This window comes from Lipophrys pholis (genome assembly GCF_963383615.2).
Source record: "Lipophrys pholis genome assembly, chromosome: 20".
NCBI classification, from domain to species: domain Eukaryota; kingdom Metazoa; phylum Chordata; class Actinopteri; order Blenniiformes; family Blenniidae; genus Lipophrys; species Lipophrys pholis.
The window spans coordinates 7440393-7464845 of record NC_137648.1 but is presented as its reverse complement, the minus strand read 5'-3'; the positions used below and the strand labels follow the sequence as shown (position 1 = coordinate 7464845).

At 41.8% G+C, this 24453-nt stretch overlaps 1 protein-coding gene across 1 annotated transcript; it reads right to left on the bottom strand.

Moving 5' to 3' along the window:
• Window positions 1-816: 816 nt before the first annotated feature.
• Window positions 817-14650, bottom strand: bmi1a (bmi1 polycomb ring finger oncogene 1a). The gene is made up of 18 exons (XM_080489946.1): window positions 14463-14650; window positions 13559-13670; window positions 12769-12832; window positions 12653-12687; window positions 12120-12180; window positions 11991-12047; window positions 11833-11886; window positions 11320-11375; window positions 7872-7938; window positions 6121-6256; window positions 5876-5972; window positions 5037-5092; window positions 4571-4618; window positions 4298-4406; window positions 3734-3773; window positions 3390-3488; window positions 3183-3263; window positions 817-2073 (listed from the first exon to the last, which is right to left on the bottom strand). Exons 1-18 carry the CDS (start codon window positions 14599-14601, stop codon window positions 1666-1668), a joined length of 1719 nt encoding a protein of 572 aa, XP_080346072.1. The 5' UTR covers window positions 14602-14650; the 3' UTR covers window positions 817-1665.
• Between the last annotated feature and the right edge of the window lie 9803 nt (window positions 14651-24453).

Here is a 24453-nt window from a genome sequence, read left to right as displayed (position 1 = left end):
TGGGACTGTCTTCATAATTTAGATGTTTCGTTTTAGATTTTTCAAAGCTTCGATTCATGAGCAGTTGCACATCTAAAACCACAAACCGGCCTGTCCGACATTATATTGAACTAAATCTCATAATATTGTATTTGGGACAAATTGCGCGGAGGAGAAATTCTTCAACAAATACTTGATCAGTTGTGTTGAATTAGATTATGTTAAAAAATAAAAATAAAAATCTGTCACCGGTATTTTTTATACACTTCTTGATGGCCTGATACATCGGGCTGTCCGAGTTCCAAGGAAATAAAAGAATGAAATAAAAAAATCCAGGAAAAGAAAAAGGCGTAACCCTTGCGTAAAAATATAGAATAGATAGATGGATAGATTTTATTGTATTTTGAATTGATTGCTTGTATTTATACTTTTTTAATATAAAGATATTTAATCCAAGTTTAAAAAAAAAAGAAGAAGTTGTAGAGACAATATGGACTGATTACAATCAGATATTCCAAATAACTCAATGATTAAAAACATGACAGTAAAGAATTTGGAATTCACAGCGGCTGGTGGACTTCAGTGCCGAGAATCAGACATTATAGAAAGGCAAATAAACGAATTATTAAATGAACAATGCATCCGTCTTAATAGATGCGTAAAGTTAATGTAATCAGGCTGGATCTCCTCCTCCTCGCTCCTTTTCATTCGTTCCTGCTGATTCAGACATCTGGCGCTCTGCACCGTCTGCTCAGTTCAATCACTCCTTTATTTGCTCCAGTTAATGCAAAACTACCAGACTGCCCAAAGAACAGGGGGTGGAGGGGGAGTGGGGTGGGAGAGCTCCTGTAAGTGTAAAATGTTTTATTTAGATGTTTTATACTGTGCAACAGTAACAATACAATAAGTTGTCCATACAATCGAGCGATACAAATACGGAAAACAGAGACATCGAAAAACATCTGTCATTGAACATGAAACGAAGCTGAATGAGCCCCTCAGTCCTTCCCAAACGGAGAATAACATCATCGCTGATTAAATATGCACTTTTTTGTTTCTATTTACACGCAGATTCTCTAAACCTGTGGAGGAAAACTTCATTTCTCCCGCAGCTACAAGGAACTTTGATTTTCCAGTAAAAGGCAGATAAAGTTTTATTCTTCCCCCCATCGACTCAACAAATCTATACAAACCTTTTCTTTTCTTTTTTTTCCCCCCTCAAAGCTTGGGAGGATTTAGTCCAAGTTTTAAAGGCAAACAAGCCAAAGAAAACGTGATCATGAGCATGCATGTTTAAAAAAAAAAAATTAAAAAAAATCCCAGCACACATGAAACAATCATGATGGACACGTTTCATTTGAGATAACAAAATATAAACCTTCAGTCACTTCTGTAAAATAAAGATGTAGCTTCAGAAAAAAGGGAGAAATGTCCTTCTTACAAACTCCCTTTCTTTTTTTAATAGAATCTCCTCGTTCCTTTATTTGAAATGTCTCTGGTTCCACTAAACTTACAAACGATGCCAATAACAAATGGAGAGAAAGAGAGAACAGTTCTACACGATGGAACTACGTTGGCATGAATACAGGATCAGCTGAGCAGGGGGTCTGGCGGTGGCTGGTCCGGTCCGGTGGCCCGGTGATCCGGTGGTTCCGGTGGCCCGGTCCGGAGCCCCCCCCACCCGCGTCATCCGGAGGAGGTGGACGATCCGTTGAGAGAAACCTTCCGCGGCTTCCCGCTGACCGAGCCGCTGCCGCCGAACTGGGTGAACGGCCGGCTCGGATTCGGGGTCTGGACCGGGGTCGCGGCTGAGGGAGTCCCGTTGAAGGCGCTGGGCTGGTGAGGCGGGTGCGGCGGGTGCGGCGGGTGCGGGAGGTGCGAGAGCTGCGGGTGCGGGGACTGCGCGGGCGTCCCGGGGCTCGGCAGGGAAGAGGAGGTGGACGGAGCTCCGGCAGGACTCCCCGCCTTGTCGCTGTTGGAGTCGCTCTCCGGACCGGATCTGCCGGTGCTGTTCGGCCCGTCCTGGTGCACGTGGCTCACCTTCATCTTCTTACAATTGGGTCGGACCCGGTACTTCAGGGGCAGGGGGCCGTTCTGGGGGGGATGAGGAGCAGAAATAATCACTAAATCATCTCCATGACACACACTTGAATCACTTTGCAGGAAAACTTGTATCATTTTGGTAATAATTTAAAAAAAGTGTTAAAGGATAAATAAACACATTTTCAACGTGTCTCTTTCATGATTGAAGTTGTGGGAAAATATCATTCTTTCCAGACTTTGTATCAAGCATGCAGCATCATCTTCCCACCCCAGAGGGAAGGAATACAAATAAATCTAAACTAGTGAATTTAAACAGATAAAGGCAAAACACAAAAGCACTTTTAATAAACTACACCATGTTGCCTTGTGCACACTTTATTTACTCTCCTATAAAACAAGAGGATAAATAAGAAAAGTGCTTGTAAACCTGCAACTGTCCTTTGGTAATGTTCGCAACTTTCTATTTTCTTCAAATCAATGGTAAATAATTTCTATTGTGAAGCTTTATTAATATATAATACATGTATATTAGAAATATGAAAAAAGTGGAAAACTATATGTCTAATAAGACCTAGATAAGGTAATCTTTAGTAAGTAATACCTTGTATTGTCAAATTGCAGCACTTTAACTTATAAGCAATCTTTCAGGAGGACTAAAATCCTTTAAATGTTCTTTTAACCAGCAATTAGGACATTTTTCCTACTTTGCAAGCAATTCCAATGTATAAATTGACATGTAATGGTATATTTATACTTATTTAAAAAGTTTTGAAGCAATGTCAAAATGTTCAATTTACACAGATTTGACTAAGAAAACACTGGTATTTAGATTAAACACAATGTACAATGATGGCTGATACAAAGTCATAACAGACAACTGTTAAAGCAACTCAATAAAATTAAAAGTTTGGTGTTTGATTGCTATTACAGGGAGAAACTAAATACATCCTCAGCAATTTAGTCAACAAAACAAACAAAAAAAAGGACATACCTTTTGGTTACAGCTACCTTTGTAAATATAAATTGCATTGTAGTAAATATCCCCTCCAGCTTATAAAAATGCGAGTATAATGAACATTTCCAACACTAAAGATGTCACTGAAAAGCAAACTAATTAGGAATTTGAGAAGTCAAACAACACAAGTTTAATATACACTTACCCTTCTCCAAGTGTAGATATAAGCTATATCCATTAATGTGTAGTAATCTTTCAAAGGTTCATCTTCATACATGACTTCGACCTGGAGGATTGGAAAAGGTCAGCTATACATTTATATTTAATTCAGATTTATTTTTAAAATTCATTTGAGAGATCTTTCTGGAAACATTTTCTTGATTCATTATTTAATCATTGAAAAAAAACAGACCTGGTAGGTGTTGGGTATGTCCATTTTACTGCGCAGAAACTTCCTCAGATGCATGATGGTCATGGCTGCTGGACACTGCAAGTACCTCTTGTTAGCCACCTGCACATTTAATCAGAAACAATCATATATGGGCATGTTTTAACACATACAGGGGAAAAAAAAGAAGAGAGGATACACATGGGTTGGTGCAGCTTGCAAGTGGGACAATGAATTTATAAGAGAAAGTGTGTGAATATATATGATATTTAACAACAATCAAAAAGAACCTGGTCGATGCTTCATTCTTACAATGTTATTATCAGGAAGAAAAATGTGATAAAAGAAAAGAAGAAGTGTGAAAATACCTGATCTTTTGACTGCTTGTCTTCCAAAATGCCTCCCAGTCTGTGCAGAATGAACATGGGAAAATATCAGCAACTTTACAGATGCATACTCAAAATAAACCCCAAAAATCTATTTTAAAATCAAGCTTACATTTTTTTTTAAATGCCAATATTTTGCCAAACAAACTGTGTTAATCCTTTTTTTTTTTTTTTTTTGGTTAGAAAATTGTATGATTTCTGTATTAAAAGAAAATTAAACTGCAACATTTTAATCAAAATACCAAAAACACATATGTACACAGTATGATGTATTTGTTATGAAATAGGGGGAAAATAATCTAAACTTTAATCTGGATAAATGAAAAAAAAAAAAAAAAAAGTGTTGTGTGTCAGTGGACAGTGAGATTGGCTCCCCACACCTCATGACATCAACATTTAATCTCAATCTGATCATTTTTGACAAATATCTGATCAAAGACAGTGAAGTTGTTCAATCTGCTGGGACTTGCTTGTTTAATAAAAACCTTGTAAAGTTTAGTCATGGCATTATGACACTGGGTCATAAGGTTTTAAAACCAAGCCCACCTGCTTTGATCAAAGAATTCAATGGAGAGGCTGATGATCTCATCATCTGTGATTATTCTCTTGTCCTCATCTGCCACCTCGCCACGGTCCTCATTCGATCCGTTAGAGGCTACAGGGGGAAACAATACAGGACTGGTAAATACACAGAAGCACTTTGAAACAAGGAATTCTGGATTTCTGACACTTTGGTGTGTAACAAGGTGGACACTCTTCCTCTTTCGGGGTGGTGCCATTAAAGAGACCAGTCATATGGGCAGATGCTTTCTGACTCACCATCGACAGGATGATCCGCATAAAAGTCTCTCCGCCGCTTCATTTCGTCTGAAAACATTCAGAAAGGCATACAATTACAAGTCCGCTCACTTTAGGTTCTCAGCAATGGCATCGTTTTTAGAACTGAAACAGCAAATGTGTCAGAGCCACAGGAGAGGTCTATTTTAATGTGGATCCATTCAGTGCAGTTTTTTTTTTTTTATTTATTTATTTTTTTTTTTTAAACAACTTTCAGCTAAGGACATAATTATACCAACAACTCAGAACACATAGAGCTTTTTAACAGAACCAGTGAGAAACGCATCAGACAATACAGTGCAACTGTATCCAAACAATGTTTCCAGACAGTAAATCTCCAACCATCAAATACTCCTGCAACGCTGGGTCAGTACAGAACAGCTGGGACAGAAATAAGCCAAAGAAGACTCAATGAAAGTAAACATACAACAGAACGCAACGCTCTTACTTTTGAAGAGGCCAGGGACCAACTTGTACACGATGTCCTGTAAAGTTTTATCAGACCTGAGGAGAGAGGAAACTTCAATCGGTGGCTCCGAGATGGAAACTAAATCTCAAACTATCAAGTGACTGCTCAAAGCTCTGCAGGGAGTGTGAGTAAAATGGGTTTGATAAGCCATAATGTCCCCTAAAGATACACGTTCTGAAACATCAAGTTGTCGTATTTCATTGAAACTAAAGTCTGTTTGGGATGTGAAACATTTCCAATGGGGTCTTTAAGCGCCTCAGTATTTCAAGTGTGGCTCTTATGGCTGTTCAACAAGGAAACAAAAATCAATCCTACAAAAGAAAGACAGTTTAAACACAAAAATATTGTTCTTTATACACCTGAAAAATAAATCTAAAAAAATAATAATCTGTGAATGTAAGCTTTCTTTGTATTATATCCAAATGTACTTGCTTCACAAATATAAGTCATTTTAAGCAAACAAAGATTCCACTGTGTGACAGAGAGGTTAGGCTAGTTTACTTTAATTGTACTTGTAGGTGAATCCAGTTTTCAGTGAGTCACACCAGAACAGATCAAACCAGACAAAAGTGTTGACAGACATGAAGAGTTGAGATATACGATCAGAGCTAAGAGTAAAAAAAGACGAAGAGAACAATATATTGATGAAAAGGTAAATGATAAAGAGTAACCCATTAGTAAAGGAGATAAACACGATCAACTGATTCACAAATGAGTTCAACATGGTCAACAGAAAAGAACAACATGTACAAAGATAATACCATGATATTAAATGGGAAATTAAAAAAAACTGAATTCCATTAGCTCAATACACTGACCTTATGTTGAGGAGTGGCTTGGTTTTATGCACTTGTACATCACAGATGGGACAATATTTGCTGGTTTCCAGGTAGCGCACAATGCACATCTTGCAAACTGAAAAACATTTTTTTTTTTTTTTACAAGTGAATAGGAGGTCCCATGTTCAAGCATATTGTGAACAAACTGTGTATAAAGGTGGATTTTGCAGCATTGTGGCTCGAAAAAGTAAACATGAGATCAGACTGTGTGTCGCTTTACGCACAGGAGTGAAGACATTCGATGATGGTGGTTGCGTCTATGAAGTATCCTCCGCACAGGACGCACATGAGGTGAGGATTGAGCTCGGTGATCTTTATCCTGGTGGTTCGATGCATGTTTGAGGGAGTGGAACAACAAACCTGCGTAGAAACGGAGGACAAGTCACAACAGTGCATGCATGGCGGGCGAGCAGGCATCAGGCGGCGGCTGCGGGCACCGCTGAAGCCGCAACAAGGACCATTTGGGGAATTAAAAAAAACAAAAACGGGGCAGTTTGTTTGTTTGAACTGTGTTAAAGCAACACCGTGGTTTATTCTGATTCAAAAGAATAAGCAGAAGGAGAGGTGCTCCTCGCCTCGGTGGCAGATTGATAGACGGGAGCGCGGCAGTCACCTGACGGGGGGAATAATCATAAATCAATCACCTCCTGGTGGATCGATGGAGCTCCGCGCTCCCCTCCTTTGCTTCACCTTAAATCACAATAGTTTATAACATAGCAGCGCTGCAGGTCCGACAGTCAACCGGAGCCTTCATTACAATGATTTTGTAACTCAGCATTTGCGTAAAATTCCAATTTTTGTGTAAATCAGAGAAAAATCGAATGACATAAGGAAAAAAATTCAGAGCAATCGGATATTCGGATATGGAAATATTTAATAAAATAAATCATGTGTAATTTGGTAAAACACCGATTTTGCTAGTCGCTTCCACTTTATGACCTAATTTTGGTGAGAAATTACGTGCGCCCCGGGGTGAGGAAAAGAGGGTGTTGGGTGAGGGAGGAGGGGGGGGAGAGACGGTGTGAGGCTCCCACTCACTGCGTCAGGTGTGCCACACAGGCGCGCGGGGGAAACCTGAGCGTTTCTATGGCAACTCCCTTTGCTTTTTAGCCCACATGGCTGGTCGCCAGTGACCAGAACAAGGCAGGATGTCTGAACCAAAACAAGCACGGCGAGCTGCCGGTGTGCCGAGCGGGAAACAGGAGGGACCAAGCCGCTCCGTCCCTCTGTGCGCACACACACACACACCACAACACACACACACCAGAGCCGCTGGACTGCCAGGCTGCCGACAGCACGGCTGCCATTTTGTGGAGGAAAAAAAAAAAAAAAAGCTCATATCGGTTCAACGGGCTTCGAAAAAAAGAGAGGGGGCAAACACAACCCATATCCGATCCATTCACGCGAGCGTTTCTCGGAGTACAGAGGAGAAATGCGCCTTATTCTCGTCGTTTAAAATAAATAAAATAAAATTCTGCGTAGCTTTTTGCGCCGTGTTTTTCATGGCGTGCGCGCGATAACCAGCAGCAGCAGCAACATGGCCAGACGGCGGAGACTCGGCGCTGAAGTTGAAGGCGCACACTGTATCACACTTTTATTCTGCGCCATTCTGCCGAGCAAAAATACGGCGCGCACACTGCCTTTGTGAAACAAGCATGTGCTTTGCGTTTGTGGGCGTCCAAATTCAATTAGGTGAACCACAAAAGCTCGAGAGGAGTAACTCCTCCGGTGGGTTTTTTTTTTTTTTTCTTAACGTGAAATTCGCAAATGCAAATATGTGGAGAAGTTAGTCATCAGCGCATCATATCGGTGGAGTTTTTACACCTATCTCTAAAGATATATATATATATACACAGAAAAACAACAACAATAGTTACAGGCGCCTAAAGCCTGGATGCGAGGTGACCTCTTGGATGACAGCCAGCATGTCCAGCTCTGCTCCCACACTGTTACTTTATGGAACCATGGTCGGCACCATGCCCGAGTCCCGGTTGGTTTCAATGCTCCAACGGACCTCTCCTGGCCGCCGCTCAACAGACAAACTGCAGGACAACTTTGGACAGACACTCAATCCGAAGGATGCCTCACACATGGATAATGATGGATAATGTCCACGTATATGCAGGGGAGCCTGTTGCGCCATTAATCGATTGGCTCGTGTTTGGACAACTGCTCTCCCTCAGTCCTGTGGGAGCAGTATGCTCACTTCATAAGACAAGCCAGTCACTTCAGACATCCAAAAGTCAACAAAGCTCCGAAGATTTTAATAAATTGCTGCTGCACCAACTAACAACCTGCTGTCAAATCACATCTGTTCAGGATCTCTGTCATGGATACAGAGAGTCGCTTGTTTTTGATATACAACAGCTTAATTATGGAGTTGTTGACAGAACACACACACACACACACACACACACACACACACACACACACACACACACACACACACACACACACACACACACACACACACACACACACACACACACACTTAACATTTTATTTTTTCCACGTAGCACCAACTTGTCACTAGTGTTTTTTTGCACTGATCCAAACTTGTGTTCACCTTTCTTATCCCCAAATCACCACTGCACACGCCGCTCAGCAGTAGCTGAGAAAAACTATTGAAATCAGCAATGGTGGGGGGGGGGAAAGCCAGCCTTTCCATTTTACGTCTTACAAAAATCGTACATTAAATAACTAGAGAGTACATGACCACACAACCCGCAATAGTCGACACACTGGAGTCACATTTATTCAGTGTAGAAGGTTTTGAGCCACCCAGCCTGATGGCCGACATTATCAGGTCTATTCACAGAGCTGCGAGCCTGTCAACCTCCAAACCCGAGCGGGGGAAAATACATTAATTTTAACCCATTAGCCACACACAGGGTCCCCGCCAGGATTCATGGGTAAAATGATCATTTCCCCACCTCATGAAGCTGATGTTAGTCCAGAGCCGCCTGATCCAAAGCCACACTGTACACCATGTTACTGGATGGAAACTACTGCAATACAATCTGATTTTAAATGGAAACAAACAAGCAGTCGATGCTGGCACCGCCAGTGTGATTTTAGGGGAAATTACCGATGCTCTGGCTGCTTGGTAGACAGCCACCTCTTTGTATCCTGACCGACGCGTCGCCAACCCTTTTAAAAAAATATCAAAAAAAATTAAACTCAACTTTCCTTCTTATTCAAGATAGTCACACATCAAACCACAGTGTTGGTTAAACAATGGTCCAGTGTTTAGCAAGTAGCCGTCATGAAACATTTATGCACAATTGAAAGGGCTCTACTCCCTGTCACGTCCATGGGAGCAACCCAAGTTAAGTTAATAAATTCAACACTGAGACACATTCACCAAAATCCTTCATAAACCCCAATGCGCAACACCCCAAACAACCAAACTCTATAAAATCAAGAGGTTTGGGGGGAATGTGAGCACACAGGGGTCGTTTGGAGTTTATGCTGCTGTGAATGTCTCAGTCAGACAAGCTTGGTTCGCCTCAGATCCTCCACTTGACATAAATCTAATTCGCTCCATCCAAACAGTAACCGCGATAAACTCGTACAGACGGATACCTGAACATTGGACCATGCAACAGTGAGGGATCGGGACCCCTGGGAGGTGTTTATTGCCGAAAGGTGAACATGTTTTGCAGAGAAAGTGGTGCGCAGACACACACACGGAGCTCCACGTCGGAGATCGCTGCAGCCACCGCTGAAAGCTCCACATCCACCGCTGGATCGGTGCGTGGAAAAAAACACAAAAGCCCGAACGCGAAAGCTCGCTGATCGCGTCCGTTAGTTCGAGCCGATACGGGGGAAGGCTTACCTGGAGGCTCGGCTGGGAATCGAAGGCTATCGAGTGGAATAGACAATGAAAGTTGGGAGGCGATCAGCAGAAAATGAATAGGAGCCGAGCCGCCATCTTGAAGTAGGCTGCAGACGCTGTCAGTGGCGGAGAGCGCACGGCGGACCGGAGCGCATTTCAGATGTGCGAATAAAACTCCTCGTTTCCTCCTCCGCTGCGCGCTTCCCGAGGATCCCACCCGCGGCTTCGAGAACCACGTTGCTCCGGCGTCGGCTCCGGACGGTTTCCCACTCCAGCACCGGGAACTTTGCCTCCAAAATATCCGCTTTGCCCCCAGTAAAACGCAGCAGTGTGTGTGCTCTGTGGAAACTGACACCGTCCCCAAAATGGCTTGTAGTTCGACCGCCCCGCTGGGGTCACGTGGTCCCTTGCTTAAGGGAGCCTTGGAATTACTGTCGGTGTATGCAGTTTGCTCGTAAACCAGCATGGAAGATGCAAAAAATCTCAGAAAACTCCAACGAAGATGCGTAAAGCTTTTGAAGAACTGAAGTGTTCTTTGTGCTTTTACTCGGTCTGCAATGACACCAAGCAGCTGCTTAGGAGTCCAGACAACCGAGGCTATTCTGGTCTTTCTCATGTGTGACGCATGATTTAAAATAACACATAATCCACATACGTGCAGTTTGAGACTGTTTTCAACACGACGGGGCAGAAGAGGGAGTAACGTGGATTACATGTTTGAACAAATGACGCAGTGATTAGAAAGTCGGCTGCTCGCTGTGTGCGCGCCCCAGTCTCTCTGATGTTAAAAATAACACAGGATCTCACACGCGTTTTGTGTCGTTAAGACCGTCAAAAGTCTCGATTCCCCCGCTCACTAAAACATGAAGTCTATTGGGGGGGCACCGGGCAGCTGCCTTATTAATCTCTGTTGATCGTCTCTTTTTAAGACCCACGCACTTGGTTAAAATACGTCCGAGTGACAAATGGCTCTGGTGTCAAACCTTTGTCACAGGCTGTCCTGACATCTGCAACAAAAAAAAAAAAAGAAAAAAGAAAATGCGCCATAACTTCCACTTGATGAATTGGGGTCTTTATTTGTGCACCAGTGCGGCTGAAAACGAAGGCACCTCGGATGTTTATGGAATCTGATCCGAGCAGCTTTGAACCTTCATCTGAGGTGGATGCCTAAACATTTTAAAGTCGTCGCTGTGTGGAGCGCAGAGCATCTAAACAACCCTCATTTAAAATAGGTTCAAGCTTCACTGAGCCTCTTGGAAGAAAATGCAATGAAAATAAACACACTGGTGTCATGCAACTATGGCAAAAATCCCATTCAGACGTCGATGTGTTTACAAAACATAGAACAGACGTTTTTCTTTCCATAACCCGACAAAAATACTCCATATGACAACGTTTATTCAAACACTTTTCACTTTAATCAAAGAACACGGAATTTATTTTGTTAAAAAAAAAAAAAAAAGTGAAAAAGGCAATTCTCAAATGTTCTTGTCAATCAGAGACAGAAAAAAGAGGAACGTGAACAGAAGCTGGAAACGGGTGAAGTCCGACGCTTTGTGCTCAAGAAACTGGACACCGGCATCACATCTGACTGGCTTTCTCTACACTCTTTGCAGCGTCTTTCAACTTTCCCACTAGATCCTGAAAACAAGCAAACATGGTCATTTTCTGTGGGAGTCAAACGGAAAGACAAAGTGAGAGAACAGGAAAGGTGCACTTACAAAAATTATGATTACTACATGACTATATGCTCAAAATATTGATTTATTATGAACAAACAGACTGTGAACAAAGACATTTGGATCCGTGTTTTGCCGTGTGAAGCTTATATTTCCAACTACTGGTCACGTCGTTGACTGAAACACAGTAAACTATCAAGCTTTACATTGCACTGATGCGCCATGGCGCATAAAAACCTAAATATGTGCTCAGTATCATAGGTGCAGTTTCGTTATAGCAAAGGTTTGTGCAGCAGCTCTTCGGACAGATGCGATGATTAAATCAGGATTTAACATGGGCACTCAGGGTGGAAATTGCTCTGGATTCCGTTTGATGTGTTTTTGCTTCAAGAACACGATGCTTCCAGATAATTTTTTACCTGGAGCTGCTCCATCGTGCAGGTGAAGTCCACATCCTCTGAACAACCATCCTTCTAGAAAGACACAAAACAAAACAAAAAACATCTGTGTTCAAAACGACTGAAAAGAAAAAGACCCACAAAGCCACAAAACAGTGTGCAGGAAAGCTGAAGATTACCTCGGTCTTTAACGATAACATGTAGAATGGCTCGTTGACTTTATCCAGCTGTCCATTCTGTTGGAGAAACCAAATTTTAGATGAATGCAAGAGATTGTGCAGCAACAGTCCTCGTCTCTGGCGGCTCACCTTCATGTGGTATTCGAGGCGCCACGAAATGTCATTAATTTGAGGTGGACGCCTCCCGATGCTACAGGAGAGAGACAGGAAAGGTATGAGCGCCTTCTGCAAAGCTGGCTCAGAGCGAAGTCCGAGGAACGGTTGTAGTGACTTTAACTGGTGTTTTAAAGTCACTTTTTATAGTTGTCATTAAAAGGATTCCAGTTTTACCCGACTGAGCAGGGTTTTTTGGTTGTTGTTTTTTTTAAAGACTTTGCAGATATTCGTTAATGACGCGTCATAAAGAATTTTCACAGCAATTAATCACCCTGGAAAAAAAAGAATCCTCCCCGTTAATTATTGGCCATAACTCCTCCCCCATCATCCCAGTTTGGTAGATATAGTCTAGAGTATGTATTTATTGAATAATGTGTCATGTCTAATATCCTCAGCAATTTCATAACCCCCCCCCCCCAAAAAAAAACCTTATTCAGGACATGATGAAAGAGCAAAATCAGAAATTTCCACCATGACATTCCCAGTTCTGCCCCTGTCAGCCTCACCTCGCTAATACATGTTCCAGTTCTTTCGTATGTTTCTGTGAAACAAAAATACTCTGGTTAAAAGTATTCAAATAGCAGAAATGTTCAGAATAAGTATAGCACAATTGGAAATGTACCTGATAACCGCTGTAGAATATTTCTATTCTGTCTGCAGTGAAGGTGAGCTCTTCAAGGCTGGAGCTGAAAGAAAAATATCACTTCATTAGCAGCTGACTTGAATGGGCTGAACCTATAAAACAGACAAAGTTTAGTTTGGAAATAAGAATTGTTACCCCTGATCACACCTCTTCAGAGAGGAAGAGATCCTTAAGGCCTAAAAAGTGTTTACTTTGTGCACATGAACATAAGGTGTTGAAAAGCAACTTTTAGATCAACCTAAAAGGTTGTGTGCTTAAAAAAATAATTAAATCTGTAAGAAAACCTTAAGGATTCAGTTAATCTTTTATGAGAGACAGAAGCCAACAGCAGCATGTATTTGAAGGATCTTCATCAACACATCTGACACAAAACTCAACAATCATAAAAACACAATCGACAAAGAAAGGGATACAAACTGTTAAATATTACAGAGGACTTGGAAATACCTGGACCAGAACTCCAGACTGAGTCAAAATGCAAACTGGGTATTTGCTGTTTCAGACGTTCCCCTATAATATTTTTCTCTAATGAACATGAACCAAACCACAGAAATATTCTTCCAATGCAAACAGAACATCCAATCTAATCAAGTAGTATTTAAATCAGTAAGATGTCGGAAAAACAATGGTTCACTGTTCATCAATGATGTGCAGCATTTTGCAATCCGGTTTTCATATTACCGTCACTCTGTTTTCATTCAGAAATATCTCCAAATCTATAATTTGGAATTTATGTCAATGTCTACATGATAAGATCAGTCGTTTTCACCATATCGTTGACTTGTCAGCATTTTGTTTGACCGCTTCAAGGATGAACGTGGTCGCTGCAGTGTGAATCTGCTTCAGCAGGATCTGGTCGATCTGCTTCAGCTCGGGTTGATCTGAAAGCACAGAGACACGGAATGAAGAGGAGGAAGAGGATGGTGCCACCCCGCCGTCTCAAGCATTCCTTCTCCGCTGAACAGACGTGCTCGGTTGGTGAAGGTAAATAAACGATCTCGGTCCGCGATCCATACTCTGGCTCTCCAGATTGACGCGCAGAATGGAAATCAATGATGATTTGCATGTGAATGGGCCCCTCAGCTGCATCAGTCGGGGGTCCTTTGTTTGTTTGTCTGCTGAACACTTCACTTTTCCACATAATTCGGCCAATAAAATGAGCCGGAATGCTGCAGAAGTTGGACAACACATGGTCTGTGGAAACAAACCAAGTAGATTTAGGATTGAAGTCATTTTGGTTGATTTATGTTCACTAGGTCGACCAACAACAACAAGACGTGGCGCGTTACTGGAGGATGGGGTGGAATAGATTGTGGATTATGGAGTTAGACAGTCTTCCCGATGTGTTTAGTAGACTTGGCGTCGTTTTAAATGACAAAAGGCATCCAGGGTGACCGTGCGGCTGTGTGATCGCTGCTGAATGCAAAGCAGGCGGCGGAGAAGACGAAGGTCGCGGTGACGCAGCGCGCGTGCACGGCGGCTCCACCGCCTCACCCCATTAAGCACAGTTATGCATAAACACGGAGGATGCGGGTTGGAGCTGATCGCAGCCCAAAGCGGCGCCGTGAAGACCCGCAGAACATCGGGGCGGCTACGCGGCACGTCCGCACGCCGAGGTAAACCGGAAGCTGCAAGCGGGGACAAAAACGGCGCGGGGAGACACGGCGGCTCACCGAGGACTGCGGGCTCGCCGCGCGAGGAGAGGAGGCTCCGGAAACACGAATCGAGCAGCACCTGGAAGCGGGCTGGATCGAAAGAGGACGAGTCCGCCAGGGACTGCAGCCCTCTCTGCACAGACTCAGACAACTCCATTTTGCAAAGAGGAGACACGAGACCACGTGACGGATCAGCTGACGCGCGCGGAGCTGCAGAGGGCTGAGCGAGGAGAGCCGATTACACAGACCGAGATTAAACAAACTCAGTCCATCACACTCCGTGCATTCATGTGACATTAACATTTATTTCTCTTGTCGTCTGTTCTCGCTCATTCTTCTCTGTGCCTCCCTGCAGGATCTCTGGTGTCTCTAGAACTTGTTTGTTTCTGCCCTTATAATAACATTGTCCTTGTACTTTTCCCTAACCCCGAGCAGAAACCCACCGCCTCTTACTGGATCTGCCGAAGATTCTTCCCATCGCTGTCACCTTTGGAGTTTTCCACTGTGCAAAAGGCTTGAGAAGGCTGAGATGTTGTATTTGGTGCTACATAAATAAAGAAACTTGAATTGATCAGACACGACTAAATATGTATGCAGAAAGCACAGCCATAGTTTACACCGGTGGTTTATTGTTGTCTCTTTGCTTTAGACCTCCCTCCCTTTGAAACGAATTGTAATAAAACAATTTTTTGGGGTAGAAAAAAATGTCCCGTTGTTGTTTTCTTTGTTAAAGCACTGGTCGATGTCATTATGCGAAGTGCACTGAATGAATACATGCTCTGAACTCAGCGTGCAGAATACAGCTTCAATGACATGACGTCAATAGAGAGACTGAAAGGAAGGACTTCACTTATACTTATAATTCCAATTGCAAAGCTCATGACATTCCAATGAGCAGGTTTTTGGGATAAAAGTATCACTTGTGTTTAAAGTCATCAGATTTATAAGACACCAATCCTAAATATACGCCATCTGTGTTATAAAGAAGAGTGATAATGTAGGTTTATATCGGTGAGGTCTGACGTTACAGGAAGACAAAAGGATTCAGCAACTTCTTTTCTATAAAACATTTTTGTCTATTTTGATATCTGGTAAAGCCTAATTATGGAGTGCAATCAAAAGATAATGCTGTTTGGGGAGCAAAGAGGGGTCATCACACACATCAACTTTACTTAATTTACTATTGGAAAACAATGAGCTAAAAAATATAAATATTTTTTAAAAGCATTCTTACTTTACTCAGCTTTGTAAATAAGAAAAAAATGCTCCGAATGTTGCTTAAATTAATTCACCCACAGCTTCGTCTACAGCATGATAGTAAAGACAGTAAAAATAAAATGAAATTCCTTCCAAATGAACCAGGAAAACGAGAAGTGAAGAAACTGTGTTTCGTGGTCTTTAAAATAAAAAAGGTTGAACAGCTGTTAAAGTCTTATGGCTTGATTAAGATTCTTGATGTTTATAACCATGGATTCAGACCTTTTTATGACCAGTTTATACACACTGTGTGGATTAGGGATACTGTGTTCATGGGATGTTCTCTATCAGCTCAGGAGACATTTCATGTGTTATGACACTCATTGGACAAATTTCTTAAATTCATATTCAAATAAGGACTGCAGGGTGCAGGAGTAAAATGTAAAAATGTTGAGGATAGCTGTGCAAAAGTACATTTAAAGATGTGTAACAGCAGCTCTTTGCATTTAAATCAACAAAGCAGGATCCATTCATAGAGTGAGGGCAGCTTCAGTCCTCACATCTTTATTCCCACATTTTTATGGTGATAAAACTGAAAATCTTCTGTTAAATCCAACAAGAGTGTCATTTTCAACCTCACGTAAGAGCAGGGCGGTCTGATAAGATGAGTAATGTACAAAAAGAAATGTGTCACCTTTAAACTTTTACCACCACTGTACATGCATGATTTTGTGAATTAAAGATAACACTAGCTTTTTTTTCCTGTCAATAGGACGCAGCAGGATAAACACAGCCACACTACTATTTTAAAAATGAGTGAAGGATTTGATATTACAATGTATTAAAACAAGTTGACGTTCTCTTAAGTTCTGGGAGTTTTTAATCTCGTTGACTCTGCAGTTCTCGTCGTGTTTATTATGTCTTCAGTGTGTGCCGCTGTCTCTCTGTGAGGAACTTCCCTGTCAGAGTCTCGTGGCAGTCATGTGGTGAATGGGAAAAAAAAGATCCCGTATATATTATCCTGTATCTCACTGACGCGTGTAAAAATCGGTTCGTAATTTCACACAGTCGTTGGAACCAATAACGACCATTAAAAGCAATATAAGTGCTGTGATCTCAGCTGTTAGAAAAGCTTGGGTCACATGGTGTGTGAGATATGTCTCACGTGCAAAAACTCTTCCTCATAATGTTTCGCACTTCCTTTGCAGGTTGATGTTCATTTTAATTCCGTGGCCACGCGCTCCTGGATTATTATTATTTTTCTTCTTCTTTAAAATCGCATTCGTCAGCGTCTAACGGGTTAAACTTGCCTGGCACAAAGTTTCCCGTCACTGCTATTATAAAAATGCAATATGTGCGTCGACGCCGCATCGTCCCCCCCCCCCCCCCCCCCCCCGGAGTATGATGACGGTGCGCCTGTCGTTCATTATCCAGGAATGAGCGGCCACACACGCTGCAGCTATCACACTGACCTCTGACTCTGCGCTTTGTCCAAAGTCCAATTTGGCTCCGGATCAGGTTGTGAAATAGATTATCTCTCACAAACTCCTCGATGTAGTGTGTATGCTTTTTGTTTCCCTATAAGGTACGTCCTCCTAAAAATACATCTTTATACTTTTTCTATGCAAATTCGCGTCACACACGGAATGGATTGGGACTGTTTTCATTGATAAACTGCTGCGCTCAGAGACTTTATGATCACTGCAGGAAGACTGCACACTGTGAAAACCCAACTTGCTGATTGAGGTTTGACCACAAATAAATAAACCTTTCTTTATCGTGTGCATTTGTTGTTTTTTTTTTCCTCAACTCAAAATTAACAGAATTTTATTATCTTCTAAACACACAATAATCCGTATGTACGCAGAAACAACAAAAACACTATAAAACCACACGAGACTGCTGCTTCTGGATGACATTTGACCCTTTTCTTCTCGCTTATTTAAAGTTTATTATGACATTAGTTATGCAAACATGCGAAGAGTGTGTATTGATGAAAGATGCATGATTTGTCCAAACATGTAAAACCATGGAAAACTGTCAACAGGTGCCACACTGAAGTCAAAACATAGACGATGAACCTTTAACCTTCGAGCTGAGGTAATGAGTCGTGGGAAATGAAAGCTTCACGGATGGACCAAGACGAGATTATTCACTTGAAACTTTGCAGAAAGAGTTGCTGACTTGTGATCTTCTTTTAGTTTTTAAGATATTTCCTGAAGGTCCATGCAGTCTGGTTATTTTGTTTCGTTCGTTCATTTTTGTCTTTACAGAAAAACGGTTTGAAAACGTCCAGCATGAGGCGAAAAGTAGTTAAAAAAAATGACCACAGGAGCTGGTGCAATCGATGTTTTAGGTGTATAAAGCTTCCACAATGTTATTGTATTTTTTACAGCTTTTTTTTCTAGCCCCCCCCCCCGTAAATATTATTATATACAATAAGGGCTTGTATTGTAAGCTGTGAATAACGCACGGTGGTACTCAGAAATTGTAAAACCAGCGAGATATATATATATATATATATATATATTTTTAGATGGGAGTGTGTGAACTGAATCAAGGGTGCAAACGCTCAAACCTGCAAAGCACGTTGTCAGCGTGCAGCATTATCCGAAGAAAGTCATTAAAAGTTACTGTAGTTATTAGATACTTTCCGCACCCGGTGTCTGCTTTGTTAGTCGCTTGTCACTCCTCCCCATGTGACGAGAAGCCTGTTCCTCCTCAGCAATTATCCACCGCAAAGAATGCTGCACACAATCATGAACTCGGCTCGAATGGATTAGGAAAACTCCTTGCGTGCAGGTAATGTTCTTCAGTCACATTGACAAGAAAAAGCTGAGCAGTAAACATGCAAAACAACTAAGACTTTGGATAAGGTTAAAAACGTGTTAAAAACAAACAGCTGATTTCACAAACGTCAATATGGTCCATTCAAAGCCAACTGCTGTTTTTAGGGTATCCATTGAAACACAGAAATGTAAAAAAAACAAAATCTTTCTCATTTGTTTTACTTTTCTGACTTAACAAAGTGAGTAATAAATAATATTTATATATATATATATACGTTGCATAGATGTAATAGTTGAGAACATATATCAGAATGAGCTCAAATCCTCACTAGAGTTCTGTGAAAAATGAAATCTTGTGATCTTCAAAACGACAGGTTATCAAACAGGTGCACCAGGAAGGAACGAGATGGGTCTTTCAGCAAAGCAAAACAACACTTTGTGTAAAGAATAAAGAGTTTAGTGCATGCTCATGATTGAACTCCACATAAGCAGATTTCATGCTTATGTGTTTGGAGGAAATGTAGAAGTGCTTCTACACAGTATGGTTATTTGGCAGCTCAAGGATTAAACAGGGCAGGTCATGACTAATTAAAATCAAATTTGAATTTGCTTTACTTCTCCTCCAATTCTGTAATTCTGCAAGATATTTTCCCCCAACTAAATATGATCTTGTCTTCTGTATTGAACAATCTTTGGAAATCTTGTCTCACATAAGTCTCACATATGTAATAATTATTCATTCATTGGGAAATGTATACAGGACTCGAACAGAGATGCAGTCAGGTCTTTAGGTGAGTGTAAATTCTCTACATGCCATGTTTTATATAATTAATTATATACCTTGAGGAAAGCGTGACAAGCAACGTGGGTTTTGAATATTTGCCAGAGCATTAATGTCTCATTCATTCATTGTAATAACTGAATATATCACCACCAACTGTGAAAAAAACTAGTAAAAAGTCACTTCTATATCTTTTAGATGGATATCATTTTAATTGCATTCAATATATAATTTCCCCGCAAACGTATGAATGACATGTGGCAAAAATATTGACCATCCTCCACATGTTTTGCTGCGTTTTATTTATGATGTTTATTCTCCAAACAGTCTGGTCTTTACTTTATTTAAAAGGTATTTATACAGGGTAGAGCATGAAACTACAACTCACCAGCACTTACTGTGATTCATAGCTGGGTATCATTGTAAAGCTACAAACTAATTCCAAACAGAGATTACATGCCGGGATTATGGCTCCTCAATAAAACTTTTAGCTTTTCTTTTTTTTGTCAACCATTGAGTCTGTTTATGCAATTTACCTCACCGTTAATGTGGAGGCAATCTTTGAACTTCTTTCTTTCTTTATTTTTTAACCTCACGTCTGAACCATGGGAACCAATCAGCGCGTCGCTGCGCTTCAAACCAGGATTAAATTGTTGAGCAAACTAATAGCGCACAAGTCAGAGCCAGATTTGTACCGGGGCTATGTGAAGGTCATTGTTGAGGGAGCTGAGTATGAGGTGTAAATTGCTTACAGGGAAAACAAGCGATCTTGAAGCTGAGCGTCTGAGCCCGTGCACGCACGCGTGTGCACGCGGCAGAGAGATTTTGTGCAGGGTGACTCTGCCCCCTGTTGGAAAAAGCAACCCCCACCCCCCACCCACCCTCTCTTTCTCAGTGTTGCATTAAATAACACAACCATCACATGGGCATGATATTGACAAGGGGAGAAAAAAAGCAACACACAAATGAGGTTTTATCAGCAGGGTGAGTTAAATATGCAAAACCATGATTGATTAAATCCATTTATGGAAAGAAAAGATGCCCTGCAGAAAAAAACGCAAGGCCATATAGAATCTGTAATTAACGTCCCCTTGTTAAGCAGCTCATTAACTGGGTTATATATGCAGCTAATTCAATTATTGTCCTGCAGAGCATATAGCCTCCCTCTTTATTGGATCATTCTGATGTCAGATGTGGCGGAGAAAAGAAAGAAAAGAAGTCTACATGCACGGCTTTTGATGATAATATGATCATCTTCAGAGGACGGAATCTCCACCACAACAACGTCCCCACAGTCCCCAGAGGTCAGCAAGGGGTCAGTGTCTTGCTCAAGGACACTTCAGCTGGCGCGTGGGAGTGTGCAGCCGCGAACCTGCAGCATATGCACATGCAGCAATGGTGTAAGACGAAGGCGGGTCGTATGATGACGGGCTTGTGTTATTTAACGGTCGTAGATGGGAATTTCTGCGACTTGACAAAAAAAAAAAGAAAAGAAAAAAAAAACACGCCCGGTCACGCGCGGCTGAGCGGCCGCTGGGGGGCAGTGGTGTGGTTTCTCTCTCTGTAACGTGGGGTGCTTATAGAGGGAATCACTGAAGGGGAACAAAGAAAGGAGGGTGAGAGAGAGAAGGGAGAAGGGAGAAGGGGGAAGGGGTGTGTGTGTGTGTGTGGGGGGGGGGGGGGGGGGGGGGTTATTTCCATATATGGAAATTTGAATGCCTCACGTTCACTATCGCCACTATCTCCAGCAGCATCACCGGCATCACCCACCACCGGCTGCAACCAGGACCCCCAAAAAGTGACGGACAGGGCATAAATATGGAGCTCCCTGCTCATCCAGCACATGCATAGAGGCAGAAGACTGGATATGCAGTAACCTGGGCTGCCTCTCTGGAGCCAATATAAAAGCTTCCCGACCTCATTGTGATTGCAATTATATCCCGTTAAAGCTGGCTGTCACAGAAATAACACGGCAGAGCAACTGTGTAGAGCAGGGATATTAAATGCAAATATCATGTGACGTGGAATTCAATAACATGGCTCAGTGTCTTTAACCTTTTGTGTGCAGCCGCATATTAAAACGAATGAAAATATACAGATTGGTAATTTTGGGCTAATCCACCAATAAAGGATAACGGCGACAACGCGAAGAATGTGATCTTAAATTATTATTATTATTATTATTATTATTATTATTATTATTATTATTATTATTATTATTATTATTATTATTATTATTATCATGGCCGCTATTGTTCTTTGAATATTACGTTACTATATTGTTATGTTTATTTTTAAAATTTAAAACACGCGCCCACTATCATATTGACAATTTAAGAAAAATTCTGTGAAAAAAATACAAATAAATAAAATTATTTAAGACACGAAAGAACGATCCGGCAGTGGCGGCTGGTCCTCCTGCCGCCTGCCGGTGAATAGCAGCCGCGTGCCGGCTGTTCCTCGTGCCGCCTGCCGGTGAAAAGCAGCCTCCTGCCGGCCGTCGCTGCTCCTGCTGTCCGCTCTCAGGAGCTCGTTTTCCGGCTCACGTCGCGCTCCTTCCCCCGCACTACGGCTACGAACTCACCGCCACACCGAGCCACACAAACCGAGCAAATGTGTTAACACGCGGTTTCTTAATTTCGTAGTGAATTTACGATTTTATGCAGTAATTGAAACGTGGAAGTTTTCTTGTCTTTATGATTAATTTCTGGCTGCTCACGCGCCATTTTTTTCCCCCTCGCGCTGACTGAAGAGCTGCACGGACTCTGACAGCGGCTCCACTTTAGGGTGGAATTTAAAGCTTTGTTTTGCTCATTTTACAATATTTTACAAACTCACAAACACTCTGAAAGAGCCATCCTTACATTTAAATATGTTTGGCCGCACAATTTTAACTAAAGTTTTAAACTTTATCAGTTTTAAAACATTGTTGCTGCTTTGTTTCCTTTACTTTTTTTGCATATGAAATGCCCTAGTTACAACTGTGTGTCACTGGTGTGAGAAAATGTGTTTTGTGTTTGTTTGGTTTTTTGTTTTTTTGGTGGTGGTGGGGGGGGTTCCTGCTGGTCCTGCTGGTCCTGCTAGGGGCTCATCTTTAGCAAGTCCACATGATGAATCCTCAATCAGACGCGAGAGGGTCTGGATCAAAGTGAGTTAAGTGAGTAATTGAACTTTGTGGTTAGAGAGGTTATAGTCTCGGTTGACATGTTGCCAGAAAAATATGCTCCCCCCCTTTCTCCTCCTCCTCTTCCTCCTCCACTCAGCAGCTTTCACAGGTTGACTGACTTTGTGTGTGCGTGTGTGTCCTGAATTTTGCAGCAGTGCAGAAAAAAAAAAAAGAGAGAACTTGGTGCAACATGCAAGCCAGAGAGAAACATTTCAGAGAAGTTCTGGGAGGAAAATTATCGAATATTCCACTCTCTAAGTGCGATGTCCATTCGTCCTGACTCTGTTCTCATGCTTGGCTTTCTACTGTGAGTCTTGAAGGACTGAAGGGAAACAGGAATTAAAGCACAAAGTGGTTTCTTTCTTCACAGTCCGTGGGAAACACAGGCATTGTAAAGTCAAGGCCAGCCTGACAGCCGCCTGCAACACAAACCTAAATGATAGCAGCAGAGCAGAAGAAAGAAACATTTTTGTTGCAATGCAGGGCTCATACGCCCAAACGTATACCCTTTCATTCATATTCATATTTGCTTCAATCAACATGGCTCAGAATACTGTGTGGGGGGGGGGGGGGGGGGAAATCATTAAATGTGTTTTGTAATTTCCTAATTTATTCACATTTCTTCCTCTTCTTTTTAAGTAGTGCTATGAAATATATAAACACGTTTAATATTAGAGAATATTTAATTGCATACACTGAGATACTGTGAGTCATAATATATTTTCTGTGTGTGTGTGTGTGTGTGTGTGTGTGTGTGTGTGTGTGTGTGTGTGTGTGTGTGTGTGTGTGTGTGTGTGTGTGTGTGTGGGATCCAACTAAAATAAACATCTTTATTAACTTTAATACAATTTCAATATTGGAGCACAATGATGAAATCGTCCTTCCATAAATCCAGAGGCTTCAAATTTACATCCTCAAAAATATTTTTCAATAAATCAAATGATTTCAAAATTAAAATGTAATTCATGTGACACTTCAGTGGACACACCGGAACGATGCTTGACTGAACTTCACAGTCCAGATCAGTCTGATGGAGGTATGCAGAGGTCCACTGCAGCTCAAATTAAAACGTTTTGCAATCAGGCAGGTTGAAGGACAGCCCTGGGGCTATTCAGTTTCCTTGTACAGGGGGTCTTATCTGAGCATCAACTTTCATAAAGGCACTTCCAAAGAAGGACGTTTCTTTGTTCCACCAACCACGGCCTGTCTGTCTGCCCCCCATTCATTCTCATACCTGACAGACATGAAGTGTAATTATGAAAAAATGCAAACATAACTTGAGAAAAATCCTATTTATGCCCATTTGTGTGTTGTAATGTTGTGGACAAGGCAGCAGAAGAGAGAGCACAAACATCCCTGCAGTAGAGATGCAGTCGGCTCACAGCGGCCGCACAATAAATAGGAAATATTTACTCTTCTGTTTCCCCCTCTTCCCACTTTTCCACAAATGCACAGTTAATTGAAGATGGTAATCACTCATTCATTGTTTGCTGATGCAAAATGTAGCTGATGCGCACAGAAATGTGCTCACTGAGAGGCCACCGTTGGTTTGTGTGGAATGAATACAATGTCGGACACAAAAGGAGCACAGCAGAAAGAAAAGTGTCAATCTCCACCTGACTCAGAGCCCATTATAGGGTGAGAGAGAAGACAGGGATGTGTGTCTGTGTGTGTGTGTGTGTGTGTGGGGGGGGGGGGGTAGAGAGAGAGAGAGAGAGAGAGAGAGAGACCCAAAGGTGTATAAAGCACACGCATCCATTCACTGTCATGATTAGCAGCTATTATCAGCCGCCCGGACCGGTTGCCAGTCAGACTGAATTATTCTGCTGTGAATCGACTTTGCCGGCGGTTGACCAATGACTGCTTCCTTTACGCCGAACACTAACTCTGCCCAGTCTGATTTCATTTTTTTTTTTTTACCTTTTCTGTCACTCCTGCCATTGATTGGCTCCTGTGCCTCCTACGAGCCTCTCTTTCATCAATCCCACCTCCCTTTACCTCTACGCTGCTTCCTTTTTGTCCAAAGCATCCTGCTTGTGTTTTTCTTGTTTTGTTTTTTTTTTTTAAATCAGGCGC